Source organism: Gossypium hirsutum, chromosome A05 (assembly GCF_007990345.1).
Source record: "Gossypium hirsutum isolate 1008001.06 chromosome A05, Gossypium_hirsutum_v2.1, whole genome shotgun sequence".
Classification (NCBI taxonomy): domain Eukaryota; kingdom Viridiplantae; phylum Streptophyta; class Magnoliopsida; order Malvales; family Malvaceae; genus Gossypium; species Gossypium hirsutum.
In genome coordinates this window covers 21,647,665-21,664,158 of record NC_053428.1, presented here as the reverse complement: position 1 = coordinate 21,664,158, position 16,494 = coordinate 21,647,665, and the positions used below count along the sequence as shown (strand labels likewise).

Sequence of the window (16,494 nt, the reverse complement as noted above, 5' to 3'; positions counted from 1 at the left end):
TCAAACTTAATATTATTAATAAGAATAAAAATACTATTTCTGCTTATATGGTTGAATCATTTTGTTTGTGGCATTATAGATTAGGTCATTTGAATTATAGAAAATTGAATGACATGTATAAATTAGATTTAATTCCTGTTTTTAATAATAATATTGAAAAATGCAATACCTGTATGTTGACTAAAATTACAAGAAATCCTTTCCCTAAGGTTAAAAGGAAAACAAAATTGCTTGATTTGATACATAGTGATTTATGTGACTTGCATAATACTCCTACATTAGGTGGAAAGAAATATTTTGTTACTTTTATTGATGATTGTTCTAGATATTGTTATGTATATTTATTGCATTCAAAAGATGAAGCGCTTGATAAATTTAAAGTTTATAAATCTGAAGTTGAACTTCAGTGTGAATCATTTATCAAGTGCTTAAGATCGGATAGAGGTGGAGAATACTATAATCCAAGTTATTTTGAACTCACTGGAATTGTCCATCAAGTTTCAGCCCCTTACACACCACAACAAAAGGGTGTAGCTGAAAGGAAAAATAGAGTCTTGATTGAAATGGTAAATTCAATGTTATCATATTCAGGTCTTGGACAGGGTTTTTGGGGAGAAGCTGTTCTAACAGCTTGTCATATATTGAATAGAGTTCCTAATAAGGAAACTAAAATAACCCCTATGAACAATGGAAGAAAAGGAAACCAAACCTTAATTATTTAAAGGTTTGGGTTGTAGAACTATTGTAAAAGTTCCAACACCTAAACGTAAAAAGTTAGGTGAAAGAGGAATTGAATGCATATTTATAGGTTATGCACATAATAGCAAGGCATATAGGTTCATAGTAATTGAACCAAATGATTCAATTTCAATTAATACGGTTATTGAATCAAGAGATGCTATTTTTGATGAAAATAGATTTAATTCTATATCAAGACAATTACAACCACAACAATTGATTCATTCTTCAAATGAGAATGAGATTCCATTGAAACAAATTGATAATAATAATGAATCTTGTCAAGAATTAAGAAGAAGTAAGAGGATTAAAAAGGTCAAAGATTTTGGACCAGATTTCATTATGTTTCTTGTAGAAGGAAAAGGTGAAAGTATATGCAATAAGATACCTTATTGTTATAATACCGAATCTGATCCTATTACATTTGAAGAAGCAGTGAAATCTCAAGACTCTGCTTTTTGGAAAGAAGCAATAAATGATGAAATGGATTCAATAATGGGAAATCAAACTTGGATCTTAGTTGATCTTCCACCAGGTTCCAAACCAATAGGTTGTAAATGGATCTTCAAAAAGAAAATGAAGGTCGATGGAACCATTGATAAATTTAAAGCAAGGTTGGTAGCAAAAGGTTTTACACAAAGACAAGGTATTGATTACTTTGATACCTATGCTCCAGTAGCAAGAATTGCTACAATTAGACTATTAATATCACTTACCTCTATATATAATTTGGTTGTTCACCAAATGGATGTTAAAACTGCATTTTTAAATGGTGAATTGGAAGAGGAAGTGTACATGGAGCAACCGGAAGGATTTGTTGTTCCAGGACAAGAGCATAAGGTATGTAAGCTTGTTAAATCTTTATATGGGCTTAAACAAGCACCAAAACAATGGCACCAAAAGTTTGACAAGGTTGTTTTAGCTAATGGCTATAAAATAAATGAATCCGACAAGTGCATATATAGTAAATTTGATAATGGAAAGGGTGTTATAATTTACTTATATGTAGATGACATGCTCATTTTTGGCACGGATTTGGAACAAATAGAAAACACAAAGAAATTCTTGTCAAACAACTTTGCTATGAAGGATATGGGTGTAGCAGATGTTATTCTTGGGATTAAAATAACCCGAGATGAAAGCACTATAGCTTTATCACAATCACATTACATTGAAAATGTGCTTAAAAAGTTTGATCTTTTCAACTGTATACCAGCATCTACACCCATGGATCCTCAATTAAAATTAGTATCTAATGCTGGTAGGAAAATTGATCAATTGAAATATGCAAGTCTAATTGGTTGTCTTATGTACATAATGACTTGTACAAGACCAGATATTGCATATGCTATTGGAAAATTGAGTAGATACACAAGTAATCCAAGTAGTTTGCATTGGCAAGCTTTAAATAGAGTACTTAGGTACTTAAAGAAAACTATTAACTATGGATTGTGTTATAATGGATATCCTCCAGTTTTAGAAGGGTATTCGGATGCTAGTTGGATTACAAGTTTGGAAGATCATGCATCTACTAGTGGGTGGATCTTCATTCTTGGTGGAGGAGTCATTTCTTGGGGTTCCAAGAAACAAACATGTATTACTGATTCCACCATGGCAGCAGAATTTATTGCATTAGCCGCTGCATCTAAAGAAGCAGAATGGTTAAGAAATTTGCTTTATGATGTACCTTTATGGCTTAAGCCAATTTCACCTATTTCTATCCGTTGTGATAGTGAGGCTACTCTAGCAAAGGCATATAGCCAAGTATATAATGGAAAGTCTAGACACTTTGGATTAAGACATAGTTATGTCCGACAATTAATCTCTGATGGAGTGATCACTATTAATTATGTGAGGTCAAGTGAAAATTTGGCAGATCCTTTGACAAAAAGTCTTGCTAGAGATGCAGTAAAAAGGACCTCAAAAGGGATGGGACTCAAGCCTATTAATTAGAGTCACCCATGATGGAAACTCGACTCAACGCTTGGTATAACGTCAAGTCTTGAGTTCAATGAGACAAAGTACATCATTAGTATCTGACTGTTAGCACTATAAATATATCCATCCTAAGATTAAAGTGCTAGGTACCCGTAATGATAAGGGAAGGATGAGTAATGTACTCTTAATGGACCCATAACATAAATATGTTAGAGTGTTATAATTACGGGAACACTTTTGATGGGATCTACCTATGTGAGTGGAAGTGTGGCCGCTTCTAGGAGCTTAAGGGCTTGGCTCTGACAGCACTCATGAAAAGAGGACATAGACACATGGCTATAATAGTGTCCCTAGATACTATGCATTGACTGATGTTGAAATCATTGTGTGAGATGTGTTCAGTTAATCAAATGGAATAGTTGGTTCAAAGCTTAGTCTACCATACAATTTCGATTAACTTTAACATGTTTTCACTAAGTGAAGGTTCAATCGTAAGACACCTTTATTTATGCAAATTGATTTCCAAGAATATCAAAATCTAAATATTTTGAAAATGGGGGGAGATTGTTGGAATATTTTTAAATATTTATAGTATCCCAATAACTATAAAAGAATGGGTGTAATTAATCAAAAGATAAAACTTTTGGTCATTGGTCAAAAGTTATATCATTTGATTTTTTAAAAAAGAATTATAACTATTCAAAAAATATTATTTGAATAGTTATAAAATTAAATGAATAATTATTATTATTTATTTATTCATAAAGACACCTATTGAAAGATGTCTCTATGAAGAGACATGAAAATTCCTATAAATAGGAATGGGATTTCATTTGGAAATAATATCAACAAATTCTAATATTATTTCTTCTCTTCCTTCATTTTCTAATATTATTAGATTATTCTATAAAGTATTGCTGCAGAAATCCTTTGTAGAAATTGAGTTTTTGTTATACATTACTCAGTGCATAGTGGACTATTCTCGTCAGTGCAAAACGCAAATAGTCATTGGCTTCATTGTGTCCTCGAGGTTAATTTGCTTGGAACTCGTTTGCACACTGAAGATAAGTGGGGGCGAATATAACCTTAAAGATAGTGGCTTGTTACACGCCTTGGAGCCTGTCCTATTTCTTCTTTTTCTTTTCGAGTTCCGATCGTGTGTTCGAGTTTTTTCCTTACCGGAGTTTTGTATTAACAGAAGGAACACTGATAGACAATTACGTGCTTCAACTGCAACCATTTATAATCTATACTCGTAACACCAGACGGTATAGTGGCTCTATGGGTGAGAAACACTTGATCCTTCCTATTCATCCGAACCAGCTACCCTCCCCTTTTTTTGCTCTTTTTGGCTCATTTTGTAGACGACAAGCAGCTTCAAGAATCAGTTTTTACTTTTGCTGTTTATTACAATAGGTTATTTTACTTATTATCAGATTCCATGCGTCAAGCAACTCAAAAAAAACCCAATCGGACAAATGTTCGTCTCAAATTATAAACTTAGAAGAAAAAAAATGTGAACGCAATTTCCTTTTTGTTCGAATTTAGCACTTGTGGAATGGGAAGTGGGGGAGTTGTAGAAATAGGAATTGACAAGATGTTCTAGAATGAAAACGATTATATTCGTTTTCTAGCATTTAACCAGAAAAAGAAACATTTCACTTTTTATACCAAGTTGTTGAGGTGGAGTCGAGGCAGAATTTTTATTGGCATGTCAAGAAAGAGCTTTCAATGACAATACCCCAAATATATACAAGTTTCAATGAAGGAAAAGGATATGCAACAGTGACAAGACCTTTCAGTATTTTTGACATTTAATAAAGATTTCTATATACTTATTGTCTAGAAACTCGAACAAATTCATAGATACCCCCATTAGAAAAAAGGACTTGATGCTTGCCTGCTTAGTCTTAATAAGCAAAATAAAGAAACAGATGGTATTGATGCCTTAAATAAGTATCACTTACTACAACTTCATATGCCAATTAAATTCAGCTTGAATGTACCAACCAAAAAATAAAAAGGCAGAAAAGAAAAAAACGAATGGCGTTTGATATTTTTTCGTTTTGTTTTGTACGGAGAAAAGTCATAAGTATTCCAATATTGTTACTGCTGTTTTCCTGTTTCCAATGTTCCATCCAAATGCCTCAGCTGTGTCAGTGATATAATTTGAAAAATGGCACCAAAACCAATGCATTTCAGCACATTGAGATTGTACAATTTTTAACCTTACTAAGGGTAGAAAGTTCTTCAACGAATCTAGGAGGCACCATAAAGGCTAATAAATAAGGTTACAGTACTGTTAATCAGCCATGTTATGATTGTTACTCGGGGTCTTTTAAATGCTGTGTTCTCAGGTTATGGGGGAGCATTCAAGGCAAAACAGCCTTTCATAAAAGTGCAATAAAACACAAAGAACTTATTCCAATATTCAGATGGCAAGCAAGCAACAAGAAGAGAGGAAGATATATGTTAAAATTTAATAAAAAGAACAGAATAATCATAAAGAGAAACACCCGTTCCATAAAATCAATCAAGCCGTTTTTTTTTCAGGGAAAAATTAAAAGAACCAGAAAAATCAGAGCATAAAAGACATGTCTCTATCAAAAGTATTAAATCAGCACAACTCATACTGTTGGCCACAAAGCACAATTCACCACCTTCATACAGCAAATTCTGGCACACAACAATGCACGAGATTCCAATACATCATGATTGAACCACAAATGGGCAATTGCAATGTTTCCTTTCAACCAATAAAATTCGTTGTACCAAATTAAAAAGTTGATGTTTTCTAAGGAATAGATCCCAATCAGCAGCAACTTATCTTGGTGCTAAAGGAAGTAATAGTCCCAGGACTAATTCTCGAATCAAACACTCCAGGCTTTTTCACTAGCATTACCAGCAGGTGGGCAGATTTTTCAAGCCAAAAAATTCTCCACTGATTTTAGATAATTTGTCTCATCCAGAATTCAATGAAAGCTGAAGTATATCTCTCTTTTTTTTCTTTCTTCTTTTTAAGACAAACCTCATTGAAACTACAAATATTTGTTAGCATTACATTTAAGTTGCCATCATGATCAGAATGCAAAGTGATGCCCCCTCGGTATTTTATTTTCCATCATTTCTATTTTGAAGGGCAGTGTCAATCAATAATTCAGGAAACTTACCGTTCTAGAAACAACTTTGTTCTAAATCTCTGGCTTCTAAGCTCAAAGATGTAAAAGCTTCAAACTCACTAATTGCAGCATAATACACTGATAGTATTTCAGTGTTTCAAATGTCAAAAAAGAAATATAAAGTATTGCCAAACAAAACCTCAGATTGTAATAATTTTATTGATCAATAAAGTAACAATATCCTATATACAAATTCTTTCTATCTTAACATTTAATATTCATGTTGATGGCATACAAAAAATAAGGTACAACAATACCTCATGGGAGTGCTCTGATCTTCTGTGGACTACTTCGAGGGATAGCCAAGATTGCTATCAGTCCACTGGTGAGGGATGCGACACCAGCTACAGCAAAAGCTGGTGAGTTTCCACCACCAAATAGTTCATCCCATGGTCCACTTCCCATGGACACCACAACCTATTGTTAACAACCAAAGTTTCACAGTTTAAATTGAAAGATTAACACAAGAATTTCTGTCAATGAAACATTATATAATATATATTGCGTTAAGTTGGATTAATAGATCTAAGTATGCTCTTGTTGCACTACAGGAGAGGGGAGTGTTAAGTGTTTTTATTCCATATCTATTAAATACTGAATTTCCAATGCTCTTGATTTCAAGTTGGGCCCCTCCATTTTTTAACAATTGGTTTTAGGTTGGATGGTTAATAAAACTAAACAAAAAGAAGTGAAAAATTAACAAACCATCTTCCATTAAATTGTTGGAGCGGGATGCTTGGTAGTATCTAAAATATTGATGCTACCATGCATGCATTATCCGTGTGCATGTGTGAGTCCATGAGAGAGTTCCTACCAATTAAAATCCTTGGAATAACAATGAATTGTTTAAACCACATATAAAAGAGAGGTCTTATTCCTCCCAAACCTAAATAATATTGACTACTAAGTCAAGTTTACATGGTTCCAACTTATGAAGTTCCTTGAATATTGTTTAAACCTCATATAAGAATGCTACAATAAAGGCTCAAATCCAGTCCACTTCAAATTTTAAAGGGGTGCATCAATCAATGAGATGATCATTTCAAAATACGTGAGACAGCCTGATATTGAATGACATCAAGAACAATGAATTGTTTAAACCCCATATAAGAAACTTATAGATGTTTATAAGAGAAGCTGAAGATGCAATCCACTTCAATTTTTCAAATGTACATCATGTATGAAATGACCATGTCAAACAGTGTACCCAAAAAAGGACAAGAAAGTAAATCGTGATAAAATGAGTTCAGGAGCTAAGCAATACCTGTGGAATAACAATAGCTAGATTTAAGACTCCCATCGACAATCCTGTAGGACACAACAAAGAGAATAGCGCCTTCACAACTTATCCAGAAGGTAAAAAATAGCAACATTCTAGATACAAAAGTAAAAATATTGCCTACCTTGACCAAGTCCCAAAGACTCAATACGCGTGGATATCAACGCATATGGAACACTGTAAGTAACCTGCAATAAAATACTAATAGCATCAGTTAAACAGACAAACTAAAAGCTCCCGACTTTTTCTTTCTTTTTGTAAAGAAGATCAATTGAGACTTCAACAGAACAAGGTTAACCTCAGGCCTAGTCATTATTGGACCTGTTTTAAGATCCAGCTGTCATGGTAATTGTCCTGACCATTAAATTACAGTACATAGACAGCCAAAAAATGATGTTTTAGGCTTCGAACCAAGATCACCAAGTTGAGATTGATTAGACTGCAATTTTCTCAATGGCTACATAGTCCATGTTGAGAAAACAACTAAAATCAAGATACCTTTGTTCTTTACAAATTCAATCAAAACTTCAAAAGATTTTCTGTAGGAAAGAGAAAGCAGCTTACCGCCAATGGAAAGCCAAGGATGGAAAATATCAGTAGTGCAGCAATCACAATGCCAGCTGGGGGTAGATCATGGCCAATATAACCCATATGGTCTGTTACATATGATAGAATGAGCATTGAGAGAAAGCACAAGGCCATGACAATGTTTGAAACTCCCCAGATAAAACCAGCTCCCCATTTGCTACAAAGCTTCTCCATAAGAACTGAAGTAATTCCCAGAACAACGGAATTCAACATCAATCCAAGTGCCCCCATTCTGACCCCAGAATTATAGTTCACCCCTTCATTTGGCTGACCACCATAGATCTCTCGACCCATCCAGTCAGTGTCAAAGAGTAGAAAAGGGAACCATCCAATCCAATTCAGTGCAGTAACAAACAAGATTATCCATATAGTCCCTGAGAAATATCTAAATGTTCCAAATAATTCCCATAGAAAAGCTTCTTCAGCATTGTCACCTGAGTGTTCAGGTCTCTCTTCATGAGAGGCTGAAGACATCTCAACCGAACCTAGAGGCACTTCCTTAGCAGCTAAAACACTTACATATGTTGTAACTGCAATAAAAATAACGTCTAGAAAGAAAGCAGATTTGAGATTTGCACAGTCAACGCCACAGGCAGCTGTCATGGTAAATGGAAGAACCTTAAACCACCCACTATAAGATCCTGTTGCATAGCCAAGAACATTACCAACAGCCATAAATAGCGAGAAGTAAGCATTTGCCACTCGAGTTCTTCGATGATCCTTTCCTAACATAAGAAAGACAGAAGATAATGTCAATTTGTGGTTGGTTTCATGGTTTCTATGTTTGTGCATTAAACAGTTACAAAAACGAATTTTTATGGTACTTGACAATACAAATAACTCCACCATTGTAATTTTAATTTGTTTGCGTGTACATTTGAGTAGCAAAAATGTAAACATAAAAGTATCTTCGCTGCCTTGTGGTTAGAATTGCAAATTGGCAACAACAACTATCAAATTTGTTCTATTTATTCTATGTGAAGGCACTTTAGGTATTATTGTCATGAAATGTTTTAAGATGGGACAACCTATTGGAAATTTTGGGACAGAAAAGTTTGGCCCCACGCTTAGAAAATACATTCAAAGGAGTGTCACAAAAGAAATTATAAGCACGAAGATTTATCCTCTAAAATGGCAATTTTGTCATGATTACTATGTGATAATTGAATAAACAAGAACTATAAGAAAAATATTGACTAGTTTGAAAATTTCTTTGTCAAATACTTCATGAAATTGCATGACTGGTACATACATAGTTGGTATTAAATATTGAATAAAAAAGACCTATGGGAAAAATATTGACTAGTTTGAAAAATCCACCACCAATGATTGCCAAATAAGACAGGGTCATAGCAACTAAACAAAGACTTGCTTATGCCAATATATATTTTGAGATGGATGCTCTGATGGAGATACCACAAACAGTCGATGTGCAGTCAGAAGGTGACGCGGTATAATCAGCCCACTGCTCACATAGCTCAGTCTCAAAGAGATGGACTTCTTCCGCTACCAAATACCCAAGATTAAGGAACTTTAGTCACATTAACTAGTGCAGATTATGATGAATACTTATAGTATCAAACATCAAAACAATAGTCTTCTCCCATGGTTTCTGTTGCTCAATCAGGTAATTCCTTTGATTGCCTAACACAATCTCCCTCCAATGACGCTTGGATACATGACCAATAAAATCATTTTCTCTACTCTTGCTTCTCCCTTACCTCCTCACCTAGCTAATAGATCTCGAACTGTCATTGAAGGGGTAGGAGAAATTCATCCTCTTTCTTCCATTTCATTAAGAGTCAGTTTTATATGCCCCACAATGTCGTACAACTTGATTTCCAATGGTAAACTTCGTAAAAAACCTTGATTGAAGAGTCATCTTTGATTCTCATTTCGTTTTTGTGTAGGATCAAAGTACAAGAAAATGATCGGCAAAGGACATCAAACACAGATTATAATATCTTTCTTACCTAGCTACATCAACCATTCTTCTTCTAACGTTTTAGTTTATTTTAGTTTATCTTCCCGTTGCACTTGGTTGTTTCTCATGAAAAATAGAATTGAGTTGTTTAATATTTTCAAATTTTTTGTTCTGAGATTCATGATCACTTTAGAGTTTCCATTAGTGTTCTACACAGTGACAATGCTCTAGAATATAAACTCTCCATTCCTTTTCAACAATTCATGACTTCTCAAGAAATCATACATCAAACTTCTTGTTTAAATACCCCCACAATAAAACAGAAAGGTTGAACATAAGGACCGCCATCTCATTTAAACAATTTGTATCATGCTCATTTATTATAAAGTACCACTTCATTTTTGAGGGGATGTTGTTCTAACTGAATACTATTCAATCAATTGTATGCTCTTTTTGGTATTGCAAAATCAAATTCCTTATTCTATTGTCTTCCCAAGTTAGCCATCTTACCCTTTCTCTACTCGTGTTTATACTTTCTTTGTACACATTCATACACCAGAAAAAGATAAACTTCCTCCAAATTCATTAACTACATATTCATGGGGGACTCTCACCATCAAAAAGGGGTACAAATGCTATGATCCAACCACTAAAAAATGTTTTGTGTAAGCAGATGTAACCTTCTTTGAGGCATCTCCCTATTTCCACTCTCAACCACTTGACCAAAAAGATGTTGGAGAAGCTCTCCCAACTCCTATCTTTCCTATTCCTAATGTTACACCATCAACTAGATTTCCTCAAGTATACTCCCGACGACCATCTACACTTGCTCCTAATTATCCTTGTACATATACAAAACGGATGTGTGTTCCAAGTGGCTAATCTCCTACGCCATCAATCTTACCTCAAGCAGAAGAACCTATTCAACCCATAGCAAGGTATTCATTCTTCTCATAATCCTTAGTCCATTTAGCATGTTATCCAATAATTTGGGGTGAGAATGAGTGAAGCAGATAACTCGGTCTTTTACCATCATACCAATCATGGAAAGTGCATCTATCTAGTGGTATATGTGGATGACATTGTTATTATAGATGATGATCATTAAAGAATTACTCAACTCAAGCAACATCTCTTCAACAATTTTCAAACTAAAGACTCGGGGAAGTTTAAATATATTATGGGCATTCAAGTAGCGCAATCAAACAAAAGCATTGTTACATCTTAGAGGAAGTATGCATTGGATATTCTGAAAGAAACAAGAATGTTGGATTGTAAACCTATGGATCCTGATGCTAAGCGTGTTTCACGACAGGCGAGCCACTAAAGGATCCTAGTCAATATCAAAGATAAGTTGGGAAACTTAATTATCTCATTATCACATTTTCATATACTTCCTTTACAATAAGTGTGGTTAGTCAATTCCTCCAATTGAAATGCAATAATACGCATCCTTAGATATGCGAAAGGTGCCCCTGGGCAAGGTTTATTATATTAATAAAAAGTAATACACAAGTTGGTGGATACTCATAGGCCAGTTGGGTAAGATCTCCCTCAAATAGGTAGTTCACTTCAAGATATTGTGTCTTTATTTGAAGGAATCTAATATCATGAAGGAGAAAAAAAAGATATTGTAGCAAGATCGAGCACAAAAGCAGAATATTGAAAAAGTAAGGAATTTTATTTACTTTAATTTCTTTCCTTTACTCTTATAACTAATATAAATAGGATACTATATGATGTGAATAAACACAAGTTTTCTCTTCTCATAAATTTTTGTTTACTTTTTCTCGATTTCTACTTCCATTACAAAGTCCATTTTGAGGCAGTTCAACAGAAGTAACTATAGGAGCATATCTAACAAGGTAAAAAGCCACAAAGAGGGAGTTAAAAGCTATTCAGAACTTAAAGAGGGAGTTAAAAGCTATTCAGATCTTAGTTTTGAGGAATGGTTCCAAAACAAGCTTCCTTAAACTTAGAGCTACGACAACAATAAAGTGAGTGTTGTATAGACAACAGTCACGAGTACAATGGTTATGGGAACAAGATCTCCATATAGCTTACTTTTATATGATAGTGAAGAGTCATCAATGCAAGAATTCAATAAAGATATTGCTTGAAGAAAACAGGAACAGGTTGGATTTGTTCCCCCAAATTTCAACAGAAGTTACATCTTCATTTCAAAGTCAACTTGGCACCAATGATCCTAACCTTGTTGCCTAACTATTAAGCTTTGGCAAACAATAATAACAACAAAAGAACAGCATTAAGATTTACAATCTCTATTAATGGGGGGCTTTAAGGTTTTTTTTAAGGGAGCAAAAGGGGTGAGGGTGACCTCCTTTCCTCTACCTCTCTATATTGACAATTATATTTTATCAAGACTTTTGGACAGTGCAGCAAAGGTTGGAATTTTTGCTTACCATAAAAAAGGCAACAAGCTTCGCATAACCCATCATAGCATCATGGATGACTTGCTCATCTTGACTTTGTTCAAGGAATCAAGATGGTATTGGAATAGTTCTATCTATTCGCTGGGCATCAGATTAATAATGCAAAGTATGAACTTTACCCCATTGGAGTAAAGAAAAGTTTATGGCTATCCATGAAGCATCAAGGTTTAAGCTTGGTAAACTTCTAGTTAGGTACCTTAGAATGCCTTTGGTCACTAGAAGGCTATCCAAGAGGGACGGTAAACTACTTACTGAGACAATAGGGGCCAAGATTGCAGGATGGTCTTTAAAACATTTATCATATACTTGTCAAACTGATACAATCAATCTTCCATATTCAGAACTAATGGTGTAGACATTTCATGCTCCCAAAGCACGCATTCACAAACTCTCACTACTATGTTCAAGCTTCTTATGAAAGGACAAGGAGGGGATTGCTACTAGAGCCATATTTTTTTGTCAAAACTAGAAGCCCTAGGCATAAAAGAAAACATGGAACCAGACATGCTTTCCCAGAAATTTCTGGACTGTATTGACAAAAGTGGGTTCTCTTTGGATAGCTTGGGCAAAAATATATATAGTCTTAAAGGGAAGAAAATCTAAGAATTTTCCTCCCAAATAAGTTACAGTTGGAACTAGAGAGAACTTTTACAAATGAGGCAAACTGCTACGCAAGTGGTAACTAAAGGAGATGCTGGAAGATGTAGTTGGCCTTTTAAAGGTAATAAATTTCAAGTACCAGGTGTTTGGAATGCAATAAGGCATTGAGGGGAAATGTAACTTGGCACAAAGAACTACAGTCCAAGGCTCTTCATTCCAACCACTCACTCACTGATTGCTTGGATGGTAGTTTTGAACAGACTTCCAACCACGGACTTACTCATTGACTAGGAGATGACACTTGACAAGGGTTACTCCCTCTGCAAGCGTGAAAGAGAGACTAGAGAACACTTGTTTTCAAAACGCAGCTTTACAAAGAAGATACGGCAACAACAAGCAAGAAGCTGGGAGGAAGAGTTGTGATGGATCAGTATGAAAATCAAAAGCAAGAGCTTGGCAAAAACCATCATACGCGTAGCTTGGACTACCATGATTTATTTTGTCAAAGAAGGAATAGTAGAATCCATACACATAATGAGAGGACTGAAGACAACTTGCTAGAGAAAATTAGAGGAGTGGTAGCGATGCAACTGTACAACCAAAAAAATATTAGATTGGGTACTATTGATTTGACACAGTATACGCACTGGAAGCTAAACTTTGAGATGTTTGATTAATTGTACAACAAAGAACATGAGTTGTAATTCTGCAGCAGCTATGCTGCTTTCTTGGATAATAAAATTCAACTACTTATTCAAATACATATATATGTATATGAGGGGGTTGAAACCATCTGATTAGCATATATGGTCTTATAACATATAAATGCCCAACAATCTCAGAAGTTTATTCATTCTTGAAGGAAAACTAACATATTATATAATAGTTAATCCGATCAAACTCCATAATAAACAAACCCAAATTGGCAACACCCAAGACTAGCACATTGCATTTGCAAATTAACCACCAAACTCAATTGAAGCAATCGAATAGTCCAACAAAACTGTCTGAATGAAAAAATAAGACAGAAAATAATATTGTAATATAATTATTATAACAACCAACATTGTATCAGAAAGCGAAGGGGCACAACAGTCCACCGAGTTTTTGTTCTGAAAGACGATGTTTCGACAAGCACTAAAGGCACGGTTATAAATAGATAAGGAAATACCAATTATCAAATGTAAAATAATTTATATTCCAGGATGACATATTTGCTTTATCTTTAAAAAAGATGCCATATAAAGCGATATAAATATACTTTTTCCCATTTAAATAATTAAACCCCAAAAAAATGAAAAAAAAAAAGAGAAAGAAACATAAATGAAGGAACAGAAACTAACCAGTAAGATCGGCAAGTAGAGCTCTACAAGGACCTTGAGTCACGTTATTAGCAACATCAAGAATCCAAAACCCGAAAACAAACGCCACGATAGCTCTCGGCCGGGACGCCTCTGTATCGCCGAACAACCATCCGATATCGGCGGAGTGACCGATGATCAAAACGGCAACGATAATCGAAACTGCACCAGCCACGATAAAAGGTCGGCGACGACCGAAGCGGCTGGTGCATCGGTCGCTCATGTGTCCCACCAGAGGTTGTACCAGAAGGCCCGAAAGCGGCCCGCAAAGCCATATGATGCTGGCCCACTGGTGAGGTATACCTAGCTCTTGAACGTAAGGTGTCAAGAGCGAGAGCTGTAAAGCCCATCCGAACTGTATCCCGCATGCCACGGAAGTGACTCGAAGCAGCTGCCGGAGCCGAACTCTAGCTCGAACCGGCGGTCGTGTTGAAGACGCCGGAGGTCTCCCTCTAGCTTGTTGGCGGTTTACTTCGGGGATCGCCATCCCTTCCCTTTGAATTTCACGATATTTCTCCTTTCCTTCTTTCTTTCTTTCTCTCTCTCTCTCTCTCCACAACCCCTTCTGTTTCTCTCGCTAAAACCGGGTTTTCAGGGTCTAAAGGTTCGTCCCTTGCAGAGAAAGTGGCGGTTCCAGCTGAGAGAGTGTCCACAGTGAGACTGGCGGGTTTGAGTGTGACGAGGGAAACAGCCAGAAATTTGAAATGGCCTTGGAATTGAACAAAATTACAAACAAAGCCTCACACAAATAAAAGCTAAAAACTAGGGAGAGAGAGGACTGACTGAATTGGAAATTTCTAGTCTATTACAAGGGCAAATTTCGGATCAGACATATTTTTCGTTCTTTCGGACAGTATCGTAACCTCACTCAAACAGCTAAGATTTCTTTTTCCCCGTTTCGAAATTCTAGGACGTATCCTCAAATGACGAAACTAGCCTTTGAAGAAAACAAAAGAAAATGGTTATTTTGGGGAAAACGGAAACAAATTCCAATAATTAAACATTAGCTTTTAGCTTTCTAGCTTTTGAGGCTGTTAAAAAAGAGCATATGCTTAATTGCCAGGTACCCAAAGGGTTACTTCCACTTAGTGCTATTTGAATTGTCGTCTTATGAGTGTCCTATCAGTCTTCGCCATAACAAGTAAATATTTAAGTATTTTGAACCCAAAAGATTAACATCAACAAATGAAATTGGGATTGGGATTGGGATTGGATCTTAGCTAATTATAGTCAACAGGAGAAAATCTTAGCTAATCTAGGCGATTGGGTTGGCAAACATTGTTTAGAGGCTTGCCAGCCTAGCCTGCTTGACTTTTGAGCTTTGGCTCTTAACTTTGCTTCTCCATACAATTCTAGTCCATGACTCACTACTTTGGTCACCATCTTTCTTTCTTTTCACCTTACTAATAATTTACTTTAATTTCAATCATTCAACAATATTATAACTTTCAAACCTAACTTCTTTTATTTTTTATTTTTTAAACTATAAACTCTTTGATATATAAATTTTTTTTAAAAATTGTTTAACTCGTTGCATTACAACTTAATATTAAATAAAATGGTATACATATTGAACATGTTTTAGAAAGTTAGGGTATGTTTATGTTTAATTGAGGACAAGTGACTAATATCTCAACATATAACCCTATTGCAAATTAATAGTACATTAAAATCTTATTTAATAAATTAAAATTTTAAACTTTGAATTTAAATTATAATATTTGTTTGATGTAAATCTAAATAGAATTATATTATTTCATAAACATAAATTATAAATTACATTTTACATTTTTTCTTTAATTTTAAATATTGCATATTATTTTTTTAAAAGTAAATTTTAAACAATTTTACTATAAATATTATGGTGGGTAAGAGAGGATGAGCCATGAAAATCAAAGATATAGAGGAGACGGGAGACCAATAATTAGAGATAGTGGTTAGTCCAAAGAGGAATAGTCTAGTTTAATTATAACAACTAATTGAGATGACAGATACGACAATTTTATTTGTTTAAACTTTTTTTAAGGAATGACAATATATATATACACAATTAGATGCACGTTTATAAACAGGAATGACAATTTTATTTGTTACAACCATTTTTTTCATTAAGGAATCACAATTTATATATAACTAGTTTGTATTTTAATCTAAATTTTAAATTAATTATAATACGAAAATATTTAGCATATAATATTATTATAATTTTAGAAAATCATATTTATTATTTTCATATAAAAATTAAAAAACAATATGTAATGATTTAGTAATATTTTAAGATTGTTGTTTTGATATAAAAATTAAAAAAATAACATTAATAACATTATGCAATATAAGATTAATTTAGGGAATCATCCATATTTTTTAAAATAATCAAATATTACACCCTATAATTATTAGAGCCGAGCCTGATAACTATTAGGGTTTTTTATTG

At 34.4% G+C, this 16,494-nt stretch overlaps 1 protein-coding gene across 1 annotated transcript; it reads right to left on the bottom strand.

Moving 5' to 3' along the window:
- Nucleotides 1-5,980: 5,980 nt before the first annotated feature.
- LOC107957861 (sucrose transport protein SUC4) lies at nucleotides 5,981-15,245 on the bottom strand. Its single transcript, XM_016893461.2, has 5 exons — nucleotides 14,043-15,245; nucleotides 7,699-8,447; nucleotides 7,259-7,322; nucleotides 7,120-7,163; nucleotides 5,981-6,272 (listed from the first exon to the last, which is right to left on the bottom strand). Exons 1-5 carry the CDS (start codon nucleotides 14,545-14,547, stop codon nucleotides 6,114-6,116), a joined length of 1,521 nt encoding a protein of 506 aa, XP_016748950.1. The 5' UTR covers nucleotides 14,548-15,245; the 3' UTR covers nucleotides 5,981-6,113.
- Nucleotides 15,246-16,494: the final 1,249 nt, after the last annotated feature.

Excerpts from the sequence above, each read along its gene's own strand:
- LOC107957861 (XM_016893461.2), bottom strand. The coding sequence starts at position 14,547 with ATGGCGATCCCCGAAGTAAACCGCCAACAAGCTAGAGGGAGACCTCCG. Across the intron at positions 8,448-14,042 it reads TCTACTTGCCGATCTTACTG|GAAAGGATCATCGAAGAACT; the intron begins GTTAGTTTCTGT and ends TTCTTATGTTAG. Across the intron at positions 6,273-7,119 it reads TAGCTATTGTTATTCCACAG|GTTGTGGTGTCCATGGGAAG; the intron begins GTATTGCTTAGC and ends TGTTAACAATAG.